This window comes from Muntiacus reevesi, chromosome 12 (assembly GCF_963930625.1).
Source record: "Muntiacus reevesi chromosome 12, mMunRee1.1, whole genome shotgun sequence".
Taxonomy (NCBI): domain Eukaryota; kingdom Metazoa; phylum Chordata; class Mammalia; order Artiodactyla; family Cervidae; genus Muntiacus; species Muntiacus reevesi.
The window spans coordinates 62,334,536-62,349,454 of NC_089260.1; the positions used below are offsets into that span (position 1 = coordinate 62,334,536).

At 41.5% G+C, this 14,919-nt stretch overlaps 1 protein-coding gene across 1 annotated transcript in view; it reads left to right on the forward strand.

Annotated features, from left to right (window-relative positions):
- FER1L6 (fer-1 like family member 6) overlaps positions 1-14,919 on the forward strand; it is a 128,202-nt gene that overhangs the window by 92,440 nt on the left and 20,843 nt on the right. The window contains exons 32-35 of the mRNA XM_065902806.1: positions 3,742-3,869; positions 8,238-8,408; positions 11,177-11,337; positions 13,652-13,794. Coding sequence (XP_065758878.1) covers positions 3,742-3,869; positions 8,238-8,408; positions 11,177-11,337; positions 13,652-13,794 — 603 coding nt within the window. The remainder of the gene's footprint in view (positions 1-3,741; positions 3,870-8,237; positions 8,409-11,176; positions 11,338-13,651; positions 13,795-14,919) is intronic.

Consider the following 14,919-nt stretch of genomic DNA (forward strand, 5'->3'; position numbering starts at 1 on the left):
CTCCCACCCAACTATGCCTCTGCTCTGCCGCAGTCAGACATTTCATTTCCAGTGTATTTCCAAGAAAACTATTATCTGCCCTAGGCTTCCTTTCTCACAGTGAGGGCACTGATCCTTCATTGTGAAACCTCTTAGCCTGATTGCCAGGAAGCTTGGGGCCAAATTTGGTGCTTGATCAAAGTGACCCTGTGCTCAGCTTTCATGGTTCATGTATTTGTATTGATCTGACCTTGGAGCTGATTTAAAGCCATCTTATCGCATATTAACTTTCTTGCTTACATTGCATAAAATATTTTTAAGAAACTGAAATGAAACATAAAACAAAGATGAATTAGTCTTTATTGCTAAGGTAGAATGAAATGTCCCCTTTCCACCATGCAGTTCTTATGTTTCCCTCATTATTAGTAGCACTGCCATCATCACCATGACCACCACGTGTGAGGCATGTTCTAATCACTAAGGATGTTGTGATGGGAAAAAAAAACAAAACAGTCCTTGCCTTCGAGGAAGTCACAATCTAATTGGAAAGATGAGAAGTACTTGTAAGTGTTACTGGCCATGCCAGTGGTCTATATTAAACACTCAGCCACAGGAGAATTTAGATAAATCTCAAAATTTTGTTCAAGAGATCACTCATGTCTTGGGAGAGATATTGTGCATTCCTCAGGAAATAGACCATACTTTCAAATAAATTTGAGGAAATATTGTGCATATAATAATTCATTTCCCTTGTCCAACCCCTGAGATACATAAAGCTCATTAGCACGATGAATGCTCTGAGAATTCCAGAAGCAAAGAAACTGATTTAACAGCTTGATTCTTTAGCAGCATTTTCAAAACTTACTGCCCATACCTATTATTCCTCCCTACAGAAAACCCTGCCATCTTCCTCATGAATCAAATAGAACATAGAATCTGTATAGGATGAAGGAGAGGGAGAAATCTCTTGGACCACAGACAGTGGAGAAGGATTATGATTTGTGTATTCATTTAGCAAATACCTGTAGCACACTTTTATATGTATACATACGTATGTGTATATGTGCATGTATATATCTATATTTATATACAGGTACCCTCTAGAATGCAGATCAGGTTCCTGCTCAGGAAACAGCATGGAGGAAGGAGGACTGGGACTGAAACTTGAGCATAAGCAGGTCTTGAACAAATGAAGAGTCAGAGAGTGTCAGCCCTGAATTTTAGGGTATAGGATAGACTATGGACAGCCAATGTTTTTCCTTGACATTTGTAGTAACAGTGATTATGTGTGGTTTGCTTTCTCACACTGATTTAATTAACTGAATAATTTAAATCTTGAAATCTCTTAATTTGATAAAAATACCAAAGAAGTAAAAAATTATACTACTTAAAAGTTGCACAGAGAAGGAAATCAAATTCCCTCAATTCTGCAATTCCATCCCCAGATATAGCTTACCCTTCTTATGCATATATACTCTTCTTATGCAAGCACATCTCTATCTATTTACACTTGTCTACAACTGCATCCCATCACTTCATGGGAAATAGATGAGGAGACAGTGGAAACAGTGTCAGACTTTATTTTTGGGGGCTCCAAAATCACTGCAGATGGTGATTGCAGCCATGAAATTAAAAGACGCTTACTCCTTGGAAGGAAAGTTATGACCAACCTAGACAGCATATTAAAAAGCAGAGATATTACTTTGCCAACAAAGGTCCATCTGGTCAAGGCTATGGTTTTTCCAGTGGTCACGTATGGATGTGAGAGTTGGACTGTGAGGAAAGCTGAGCGCCGAAAAATGGATGCTTTTGAACTGTGGTGTTGAAGAAGACTCTTGAGAGTCCCTTGGAGTGCAAGGAGATCCAACCAGTCCATCCTAAAGGAGATCAGTCCTGGGTGTTCGTTGGAAGGACTGATGCTGAAGCTGAGACTCCAGTACTTTGGCCACCTCATGTGAAGAGCTGACTCATTGGAAAAGACCCTGATGCTGGGAGGGATTGGGGGCAGGAGGAGAAGGGGATGGCAGAGGATGAGATGGCTGGATGGCATCACCGATTCGATGGGCATGAGTTTGAGTAAACTCTGGGAGTTGGTGATGGACAGGGAGGCCTGGCGTGCTGCGATTCATGGGATTGCAAAGAGTTGGACACGACTGAGCGACTTAACTGAACTGAACTGAACAACTACATCCAGGTATATATTTAATGGAGTCCCACTTCATGCATTACATGTTGATCTTCTATTTCTTTCTTTCGTGAGTAATGTACCTTGGACATTTTTCTAGATGACTTCATATAGGTCTTTTTCATTCCTCTTAGTAACCACCTTGTGTTTTACTGAATTAACATAATATCCATTCATTCATTCATTCATTCACTCATCAAAATTGGGAAGACCCTATCCTAAGTCCTGGAGCTAATGTAATGCACAAGACAGATAGTACTCTTGCTCTCATGGAGATAATAACTTGTTGGAGATGATATGAGGATTAGGAGGGTATAAAAATAACCACAGACAGGTAAACAAGCAAGATAAATGTTAGAGATAACTGCCACATAAAGAATTAAAATCGGTGATGTAATCAACTATACTTCAACAAAAATAAATTGGGTAATGTGATGAGAGTAAATGGGGAAGGGCCAATTTTGAATTGAGTTTTTTCCTAAGTAATTGACATATAAGTTGTTCACAATTTTTAGTTATTAAACAATATTCTAATGAACAACCTTGAAAATATAGCTTTGTGTGCTGATGCCTTTCTGTCTGTAGGATAGAGTCCTAAAAATAAGACTGTTTCTTGTCTAGCTCTCAACTCCAAAGTTTCTCCATCTTTTCCATATCCTTCCTCACCATCTCCCTACTCTGGTCCTCCCTGATGGAAATGGATTGTTACTTAGCTGACCAGCACTCCGTGCAAGAGTGACGGGCTCATGCATTTCAAAGCCAACTGGTTTTAGGAGAAGCTTTTATGTCTAGCCCATAATTTTACAGATGAATCTCAAAGAGATGACTTGTTTTGTCCAAGATCACATGACTGCTTAGACCTGGAACTCAGGTTCTTGCCTTTTGCCTCCTCGTCCAGCAGATCCCTCTTTACTCTGTGCCAGCCAGTGCTTTCCACTGGGGAGACAACTCCAGGGAAAGCAGGACTTGAGCAAAGCTGGTAACTTTTAACAACCGAGTGGAAAGGCTAAAACAGTGGTTCTTAAACTTGGCTGAATCATCTAGGTAACATCTAAAAAATCTCAAAGTCCAGGAACAATTAAATATCTGGGGATAGAACTCAGTTCAGTCACTTAGTCGTGTCCAACTCTTTGTGACCCCATAGACTGCAGCATGCCAGGCCCCCCTGTCCATCACCAACTCCTGGAGTTTACTCAAATTCATGTCCATTGAGTCGGTGATGTCATCCAACCATCTCATCCTCTGTCATCCTCTTCTCCTCCTGCCCTCAATCTTTTCCAGCATCAGGGTCTTTTCAGATGAGTCAGTTCTTCGCATCAGGTGGCCAAAATATTGGAGTTTCAGCTTCAGCATCAGTCCTTCCAATGAACACCCAGGACTGATCTCCTTTAGGATGGACTGGCTGGATCTCCTTGCAGTCCAAGGGGCTCTCAAGAGTCTTCTCCAACACCAGTTCAAAAGCATCAATTCTTTAGGATAGAACTCAGGCATCAGTATTTTTTAAAATTCCCAGATGGTTCCTGTGCACAGTGTTGAGAACCACTGGACTGAAGGATTTTTTTTTTCCTCTTCTCCAGGCATTTAATCTTAGTCCAGCTGATCCAGATGGCAAATCAGATCCCTACATTGTGATCAAGCTTGGCAAAACTGAAATCAAAGACCGGGACAAATACATCCCTAAACAACTGAACCCAGTATTTGGAAGGTCAGTGGCCATCTGAGTCTCATTGCACTGTCCTCTCTGCGTTTGCTCCTGTGGTATTTCTTTGAGGGTGGGGTTGGTGTGTGGAGCTGTGTGGGTCTGAGTACACAGTGCAGATTAAATGCTGGCTGCTGCTCTTGCTGCTCATGATAACAGCCAATCAAGCCGATATTCATGGGGAAGGGCCGGATTCTTTCCCTGGTCTCTTTAGCAGTTTGGTTGTGCATGATCTTCACGCCCCTGGTTTTCCAATTACGATTTTCCCAGATCTCAAGTGTAAGAGGCCCCTTACAGTCATCAGGTTCAGCCTCCTGCCTTGGAGAGAGTTCCTTTTTACAGACCAGATAATCAAGGCCCAGAGAGGTTTAGAAACTTGTTCAAGTTTACATCACTCATAAGTAGAAGAGAAGGGGCCAGATGTTTAGTCTTTGTCTGTTACCAAAGGGATTTTTGCATCGTATCATTTTGCAGTTCATTAGGGCTTCCCAGGTGGCACTAGTGGTAAAGAACCTGCCTGCAAATGAGATAGATGTAAGAGACATGGGTTCAATCCCTAGGTTGGGGAGATCCTCTGGAGGAGGGCAAAGCAACCCACTCCAGTATTCTTGCCTGGAGAATCCCCTGGACAGAGGAGCCTGGTGGGCTATGGTCCATAGGGTCGCAAAGAGCCAAATAGGACTGAAGTGATGTAGCATGCAGCACACTGCAGGCAAAACATTGAATTGCACTCCCGGTTTTCTTGCAAAGTGTTTACAAGGCATTGCATTTGTGTATGTTTAGGTGAGCCACGGATTCTCCAGTTCTCAGCAACCCTTCTCCAGGCTTTTCCTTTCTCCAGGGGATCTTCCCAACTCAGGGATCGAACCCAGGTCTCCCACACTGCAGGTGGATTCTTTACCAGCTGAGCCACCAGGGAAGCCCTTCAGCATCCCTATCACCCCACTTATCTTCTAAAAGGGTTGTGTTTGTGAGCCTGACTGCCATTAACTCTGGAGTCAAGCACACCCAGGTTTCTCTTTGCCACATCATACAGATGGCTTAACCTCTCTGATCTGTAGAGCAATAACAGTGACACTTGACCCTCATACACCTTTAGAAGATTAAGTATGACAAGCATCCAGCATTGTCTATGACATTGCATAGTAGCTACTCAAAATGCATTAGCTTCCATCCTCTCCACCTTGATAATCATTTTATCAATGTACACAGGTGTATCTAATTCCTTTTTTCCCCGGTGTCCCAAGGACCATGGGATGAAATCTCTATCCACCCCATTTAAATTCATTTACACAATTGTGGTCGCTTTGGAACTTCTGACATTTGATCAGAGCCAGCCTCTTACATGTTATTGCTCCCCAGGAAATAAGACAAAAAGCGATCTTGCTTGTTCAGATTAAAGAGAATGATTAAAACGATGTGCTAGGAAAATGTACCCTTGCTTCCCTGATCTGGAGATGACCTTTACCATTACCTGCTGTTTATGTAACCAGCACTTCATTTTGCCAAGTGCTTCGTAGTCACTTTTTATGAGCTGCTCTCACCACAGTGCCATGAATTAGACTGGTTTTATAACATCCATTTATGACCATGGTAAACAAAAGAGAGGCTGATGGGATATTCCTTCTTACCTCTGGCACTTCAGAACCTCTTCCAGAAGTCCTCCAGGTGTGGATGTTTTGTTGGATGTTACTCAGGGAAAGATACTGCTGGCTCAGTCTTGCAGAGTTCCAGCAGGGACCATGGAGGGATCCTGTGCCTGGCCTGGGGTCTGGGTAACCCCTCTTTGAGACCTTTATAAGAGGATGTCACAGGCTCCTCCCCTGATGCCCTGGCCCCGGAGCTGCCTAGTTTTCTTCATAACCTCTAGCATGAACTGGTGTGTTTATTATGTGTTTATGGTTGTTTCCCATCTCCCCGCTAGAATAAGCACTCCATTCCAATGGGGACTTGGTCAGGTACCCTGTACCCTGTACCTTGCTGTAACCGTAGTGTCTAGGACAGAGCATGGCACAGAGCAGATGCTCTTTGAGTATCTGCAGAATTATAGAATAAACGGATGAATAAACAATGGGCAAACAATCCTTCAGTCATTTCTCAGTGGGATTTCAGGGGACCCCATTATCCTGAGGGGGTACCTGCCTGAAGAGTTGAGGGTTCCTCATTTTCTTAATAACCACAGCATCTGATACACACAACACATATTATGATGTCTCACAAATGTCAAATGAACAAATGAATCAAAAAAGAGGGAATAATTGGACAAAGAAACAACGGGACATCTTTTCTCTGAAGGTTCACAGTACTGAATGCTTCTATAAGGCTCAGGTTTTACCCATTTCGTGATGCATTCTCTTTTCTCACACCAACTTTGTATCTAGAGGTCATATCACATTGACACCCACATTCGTTTAAGTCTAATTCCCCGCCCCCCTCCGAGTGACTGGAAATCCATTCACAGTGAGCTGCTTTTGGTAGTTTTCCTAAGGACAGCACTAATGAAAATTCAGGAGGGGTGAACCAGTGAGCGCACAGCATACCATTCTGAAAGATGGATCAGAACACTGGCCCTCTGTCCTCTGTCATGGTTGCCAGGGGCAGTTAAACACTTAATAAGTCTTTCCGTGGTGGCAGCAGCTTGGTGATGGCCAAGCTCAGAGGTGGCTGGGGGCTTTCTGGTGAGATGCCTCTAGAATATCCATTACAGCTTCAAATCCAAATCTTGGAAACCCAGGGAGGCAATACTATGTCTTCAGATGGAAGAAATGATATCCTTTTCTGCACAGCTGTATCCCTGGCCTGCTAGGGCTGCCTCAGTCAGTTACAGGCAAGGAGCTGTCCAGCATCTCTGAAGTTTTCTCTCTGGGGAGGGTTGATTGGCTCTGGGCTATGTTGTGATTGCCCTCCCTACCACCCTGGAGAGTGAGAGTTGGGCTAAGTGGGCCTGACCTTGAAGGCCACAGCCCAGGCAGGCCTGAGGACACCTGGGGAAATAATGGACCCTCTAGTCTCCTTTCCTCCTGCCTCTTCTCTGTCCCTTGCTCCCAGACCAGGCCTCCCTGTGTTGTCCCAGAGCAGAGTCAGGAACAGCTGGAGAAACATTGGTGTTTTAAGAACACTTTTGCCTAAGATGCAGGCCTACACTCCCAATTTAATTCTTAATTACCTTCTCTAATGCTCAGTAGAACAGAGAACGCATTGTTACAGGAAATCCGATATCATGCCTATTCCTCTCAACACTGCATTGACGTGGGATTGTGGAGGGAGCATGGAATTAGGAGAAGGAAACTGATACTTATCTTAGTTTGACCTGATCTGTGATCCTAGGCAAGTCCCCTGTGTTTTCTGGACTTCAGTTTCCTTAGCTGTAAAAGGAAGTGATTGGATATGGTGATTTCTGAGATCCTGCACAATTTAAGCAAACATTTACTGTGTCTGCTTTCTGCAGCTGAAGTACAGGCTCCAACAATGCAGAGATGAGGAGGGCAGGTCTCTGCTCTCAAAGGGCTCAGAATCTTGTAGAGACACATCCCAGTCCTGCACATCTATGTTTTCATCGTCAATAGGATTTTCATTTCAAGTAAACCCAACTGATATCCCCTGATGAATCGACAATGGAGGGAAGAGGAAATGGCAATTTATTGGGCACCAGTTGAATGCCTGAAAGTAAAATCTGTGCTTTATATAAACAAGATCCCATTTAACCACTATGCTATATTATAAAGAAGACATATTTATCCTCATGTACATATAGAGAGGCCAAGAGAGTTGAAATAACTTTCCCAATGTTTTTGGCTGATTCAAAATCAAGATTAGAAATCAGTCCTGTTTGAGACCAAAATCTAAGGACTTTGCTCTTCCTCTTGCTGTCACCCTAGCTGAGACTATAAGATGTGACCCATGAGAGAGTAGATGATTGTCTACTGGAAATTGACAAAAGGGTTGGAAATTGTTTGCATCTCAATGAAAAATTAAACTACATAAATATCCATTAAGTAGTAATTGGATTGCTCTGTGTTTAGTGAGTTCCTATGGACTGTAGGCCAATACTTAACCACTTGATGCAAACAGCCAACACATTGGAAAAGACCCTAATGCTAGGAAAGATTGAAGGCAGGAGGAGAAGTGGGCAGCAGAGCATGAGATGGTTGAATAGCATCACCAACTCAATGGATATGAGTTTGAGCAGGCTCCAGGAGATAGTGAGGGACAGGGGAGCCTGGTGGGCTGCAGTCCATGGAGTCACAAAGAGTTGGACATGACTTAGTGAGTGAACAACAACAATGGACTGTAGGCAAGCGAAAAGTGAAACAGGAAAAAGTTCTCTGCAGTGCCAAATGCTGTTGATTCCTAAAGCCTCTACTTGGACGGCAGGTCATTTGAGATCCAGGCCACGTTCCCGAAGGAGTCCTTGCTATCCGTGCTGATCTACGACCATGACTTGATTGGGACAGACGACCTCATTGGTGAGACCAGGATTGACCTGGAGAACCGCTTCTACAGCAAACACCGAGCCATCTGTGGCTTGCAGAGTCAGTACGAGATGTAAGCTCTTCCTCCTGTGGAGTCACCGTTGGTGTCCTGAGGCTGCAGCCCAGGTGCTGGGAAGACCAGCTAGGACTCAGTTTTAATATCTCAGATGGGCTCCATGTCAGCAGGGCTCACTGCTGACTTGGAAATCGCTCACTGCAAATGAGGGTATTTGGGGCTGGGGAGGCAACACTGATTTGGAACCCAGGGCAAATTCTTCAAGAGTCAAGAGTTGAATTGTATTTGTTCAGTTGATTAGCTGGGCCTGGTAGACTGAATTCTCAGTGGGGAATGATGCTAGAAGAATGATTAACATACACAAATGCCAATATCCTAGTTAATTACAACCAACACTCACAAGTACTTAAAACATACCACACACTTCACATGGTATATCTAATTCAGTTCTCCTCAAAACCCATTGCGGTGTTATTCCCATCTTATACATGAGCGAGAAGTGGGTCCAGATTTTTGAGTTCTGCTTAACTTTAGATTGTATACTAGGTTTCTTTTTTTAAGTATGGCTTATTTGATAAGCCATAAGAGAAAATTCTTATAAATATCAGCTAGGAAAATATATCAAAAAAAGAAAATATAAAAACATTCATTAGGCTTCCATGGTGTAATTTTAGAAATATTTTTGAATATAAAGTAATATATATTCCTTGTAGAAAATTTAGGAAATACAGAAAGTACAAAATGACGCTCAAATTATTTCACTCATAGATAAAACTTACATTAAAGAGTGTGTATGTATTTCTTTATAGTAATTTTTCTATGCTGCATGCGTTTATAGTTGCTCAGTTATGTCTGATTCTTTGTGACCCTTTGAGCTATAGCCCACCAGGCTCCTGAGTCCACGGGGTTCTCCAGGCAAGAATACTGGAGTGGGTTGCCATGCCCTCCTTCAGGGTATCGTCCCAGTCCAGGGATCAAAACTATATATCCTGTCTCCTGCCTTGCAAGCAGATTCTTTACCCACTGAGACATTGAGGAAGCCCTTTTTCTATGCTACTTCCCCCCAGAGTTGGATTCATACTCTCCATGCAATTTCCTAAGCTTCTTGATGCACTTATACCTTATATCATAAGCATTCTATGATGTTATTAAATATTCTTCAAAATCATTATTTTAACAGCTCTGTGGTATTCCCTTATATGAATTTATTATACAATTATATAACCAATTTCCCTTCTTGAATTTCAGGGCATTTACATTTTTCTTCTTTATTCTATTAGAAATATTGCTGCTATGAGCATTGCCATACAAAAGCCATTGCAAAACCTTTCTGATAATTAATTCAGAGTTCATCCATAGACATGGATTTATTTCCATTGAAAGGAATGCACACTTTAAAGATTTTTAATAATAACGTCCAGATGTCTCTCCAGAAGGGGTGGACCAATTTAGACTCTCATTAACATAGTCCAAGCATCTATTTCCTACATGGCATGATTTTCAGACAGGTCTCTACTGCTGGCCTGTTCTCGGAGCCGAGAATGCCAGCTCAGTCTGGGAACTTCAGTGAATGTAGAAGCCTTCTGGGGTATTTACATCATTCTCAAGTACCTGAGAGGGTACCATTCAGAGAATGATTAGCTGTGTGTACTGTGAAGTCAGTAAAGGAAACCACAAGCAAATGTGGTATGTCTTCTGTTCAGTAGAACTTCCTGACAGTGGAATTACCAGGTATCAGAATAGTTTAGTCAGGTAAGTTGTTCACTGAAGTTTTAAAAATAGACAAGAACACCTATTTCTGGGAAGGTCTATGTATGGTTCTGGGCCTGGCTTGGAATCTTTTTCAGGATCCTCATATTTCTGAACCAAGGTAGGAAAGCTGTTTTCCAGTTGTGTTTTTTTTTCTTTTCCAATGTTTAAGTGGATTCAGTTCTGATATATCCTGCATCCCAGGAAGTAGAGAAATCCAAGCTTATCTCAGTCATGGTTCCTAGGGAACATCTCATTGCAAGTTGATGATTTTTTTTTACCCAAATAGTTTGTTTTTAAGGAAAGAAGGGGTTGGAAAGATCTGGAAACTCACCACTAGGAAATGACTGATTAGAGAAGTGGCACCTCAAGACTTCCTGCCCGGGATGTGAGTCTACAATATGATTTTGGAAGAGGAGGAGAAGGGATAAAAGAAGCAGAGGAACTGGAAGAATGAGCTTGGTTATCTTCTGAGAAGATGTAGCATCCAAATAGCTATCCTGCTAGTGACAGGACAAACTAAACCAAAACTACCTGCAAAGAAATCCGTAGAGACAGAGAGCACATTGATGATTGCCAAAGGCGAGCCTGGGCACGGGGAATGAGGTCCCCCGTTACTGCTTAAGGGGTAGCGAGTTTTCTTTTGTGATGATAAAAAAAATCTTTTGGCACTAGATAAAGATAGTGGTTGCACAACATTATAAATATACTAAATTCCACCAAATTGGTCAACTTTAAAATAGCCAATTTTGTTATGTGAATTTCATTTCAGTTTTTTAACGGATGCATTTGTTTTAAAAAAATATATATATGAAATTACCTGAAAAGAAATGTTCTGTCAAGCTACTCCAAAGTTCTGCCTTTCATACCAGCACACATATGCAGAGGTATTGACCAGAAAAGAGAGAAAACAAAATAAACAAAAACAAAAACACTAGCCCCAAGCATGTGGAATGTCAAGTTAAAGCTAAAGGATACCACACAGGTCATCCTTAGGTGGTCCTTTCACAGAGATCTTGGGGGGCGGCTCCTGAGGAAGCCCGGACCTCACCCTCTGTCCTTTGTCCACTTTTCAGAGAAGGATACAATGCTTGGCGAGACACATCCAAACCCACCGAAATCCTCACCAGGCTCTGCAAAGACAGCAAGCTGGATGGCCCCTACTTCCGCCCTGGGAAAATACAGATAGGAAACCAGGTCTTTTCTGGAAAAACAACCTTTACCGAGGAGGACACTGGTAACTCCCCACAATGTATCCTGCTGAAGTGGTTCTTCTTTTGAAAAGCCTGCTTTCAGTGGTGTTGATGACTGAAGGCAATGGTCATCTACTGTAAAGTTAATGCATGGAAAAGTAATAAGGAGGATGAAGATCACTTGTAATCCCCAAATTCAGAGATAATGATGGTGCATGGTGGTATATTTCTTCACAGTGTGTGCGGGTGTGTGTGCGCGTGCAATATGCCACATTTTTACATAATTTTAAATATGCCATATATGTGGTACATTAATATATCATATATATGGTACATTAATATACCATATATATATATACACATATATATATATGTAGTTTTGTACTCTGCCTTTTCTACTTCCAATAGATTATGACAATTCTCCTTTGTTCTTTGAAATGACCTTTGATAATTTTCTATTTTATGGCTGTGACATTTCCATTGTGTCCATTTTTATGGTGTCACTTAATGTTTCCATGAACCTCTTTACACATATTTTTGCATATTTCTGGTGAGTCTACAGTATATATCATAGAAGCAGAATTGTGTCAGAAGATAGACAATACCTTAAAATGAATATTATATAGAATAAATAGTTGGACACAACTCAAATACCCCCATAAGTGTTACACCAACAACTTTCCTATTCCAACATCAAGAAATAGATTTTTCCATATGAGCAACATAGAATATACCAGGACGACCCCAGAAAGTCTTTCATAAATTTAGGATGAGAAAAAAATCCCTTTTAAGGATATAAAACAATTCCTGTACTATCACACCTATCCATTTGATGCTTAAAAATTACCTATATATGGTGCAGTGCTTCTGATGCAAAAAACCAAATTATGTACATGCCGCAGGGTGTTTTGACACTCTGTTGATCCCAGCACTTTAATGCCAAGATTTCCTTTTACTTTGTTATTTTGGTCCCAAGAAATTCTAAGATTTTTCTCATGTAGAGTTATTGACATTTAGTGTATTAACAATATAGATGATTTTCTGTGAGAGAAATACTTTTTCACAACATACTCTATTAAGCCAATTTAGTCCCTTGGTCACTATTCTACATTTCATGATTAAACAATTTATTTACCAACCAAAAACCTGAAATTATGTTCATCAAGATCAGTTCTTAACTGATTAAACTTTATGACAAAGATTTAATTCATCGATTACTTGTTCATCCCTGTCGACTTTTACTGACTATAATGATTGCTATTGGGAGATTCTCTTGGTAGCCTTTTATTTATTTGGTTAAACCAAGTTCAACTTTCCTATGTCAAACTTGGCCATTCTAAAGTTTGTCAAGAAGATTTTATTCTTTCAACAATTTTTGTCTTATTTGGCAAGTATTTTTTCTACCAATAGTTTTTTTTTTTATCATGAATTACCTTTTTTAAAAATAAAATCATAGAGCAGAGACTCTTCCCTGAGTAGGTGTTGGTAGGACTGAGAGATCTCAAGCAATAATGATAAGAGTCATAAGACATCAATGAGCACATATTATCTCTATTTCACCACCTTGTTTAGGGCCACTCTGATCCCCCAGGCCCTCTCCCACTATAGTATTAGCAAATAGCTTTATGTCTCCAGAAGAAGTACCCTCTCTTGTCCCTTAAGCCAAGTTTGCGATTCATAGACCGAAGGAGTCTGATTCAAGGGGTGAAGGGAGTCCTGTACTCCAAGACCCTGACTGTGCTCTGAGTCCTCTGGTCAACCCATCTCATTTCCCAATCTCTTAACTTTTTTTCTTCATTTATTTTTTAAATTGATGTAGAGTTGATTTACAGCATTGTGCCAGTCTCTGATATACAGCAAAGTTGGTAAGAAAAGCCAGGTCTGTGATGTACAGCAAAGTCTTTCCTCAGTTATACACATATATATATATTTAAAATATTCTTTTTCAATATAATTTATCCCAGAAGATTGACTATAGTCCCTTGTGCTATACAGTAGGACCTATTCTAAACATAAAAGTTTGCATCTACCAAACCCAAACTCCCAGTCCATCCCTCCCCTTGGCCCCCTCCCCCTTGGCAACCACAAGTCTGATCTTTATGTCTGTGAGTCTATTTCTGTTTCATAGATGGATTCACTCTCTTAACTTTCGATCTCTTTCCCCCTGCCACCACTCTCCTCCCACCTCTTTCCATGTTATTTGTCCTGTTTCTTTTCTGCTATCTCTTCTCTCTACCTGTCTATTTTCCCTCTACTTGTATATTTAATAAACCTTTAAGGAAGTGTTTGAGAATGCATGACCGTTCACCACTGCCCCCGTACAGGAACGTGCAACGGACAAGCCTCTTTATTTTGCAGACGAGACGGTGGAGTCATACGAGCACCTGGCCCTCAGGGTCTTACACTCTTGGCAGGACATTCCCGAGGTTGGGTGCAGGCTGGTTCCTGAGCACATAGAAACACGGCCGCTGTACCATAAGGACAAGCCCGGAATGGAGCAGGTAGTGGCCAAGAAGTGTTCACCCCCAGCAAGTGAGACTTCTGCCCTAAAAGTTAATCTTCTGTGCCGCATGGTAATGGTTCCCAACCAGGGACAATTTCCCCCCTCCCAGCCTGGACATTTAGCAATGTCTGAACTATCAGTATTCTTGCTTGTCTCAGGTGGGTGAAGGTGCTACTGGTTTCTAGTGAGAAGAGGCCAGAGATGCTGCTAAACATCCTATCTTGTACTGGGCAGTCCCCACAACAAAGATTATTCAGCCCCAAGTGAATGTTAAGATTGAGAAACTCTGCCCTAAAATCAGAGTTGGATCTATTGCTCTTTCCTTTTTATGATTTGGGTAATCAAATTCTTTCAGAAGAATATTGGCATTTAAGAAAGTTCAAAGCCCATTTAATGTACCCAAGAACTTGTACCAAAATCCATTAGTAACCACACAGCCCGCTAGTTTTCCCAGAGAGACAATAGATGGAGACTTATCTTGAAGAATTAGCAAAAACAAGCTGTGTAGAAGATAACTAGAGATCTGGGTTATGAGTTGGAAGGGAAAAGAAAATAACTTTATTAAGAAACTTTTAATGTCCTAGACTCCTTATGGAAATAATATCACTCAATTAGGATATATCACTCAAGGATATATTTATCCATGTTATGGCCATTTTAAGAGTAAAAGAGGGCATTATTAATAATTAAGCTGCTACAAAGGGCCCATGCCAGGATTTTCCTAGACAAACAGAGGTGTAGGGGTCACCTAAGCCTTATTTCTTAATATTGCCTCCTGATGAAATTATTATGATCCTTACTTTTAAGAAATTGAGGTTAGGAGAGTTTAAGTAACTTGCACAAAGTTACTCAGCTGGTAAACAATCTACCTGCAATGCAGGAGACCCCCGTTTAATTCCTGGGTTGGGAAGATCCCCTGGAGAAGGGATAGGCTACCCACTCCAGTGTTCTTGGGCTTCCCTGGCGGATCAGATGGTAAAGAATCCACCTACAGTGCAGGAGACCTAGGTTCAATCCCTGGGTTGGGAAGACCCCCTTGAGGAGGGTGTGGCAACTCACTCCAGTATTCTTGCCTGGAGGATCCCCGTGGACAGAGGAGCCTGGTGGGCTACAGTCCATGGGG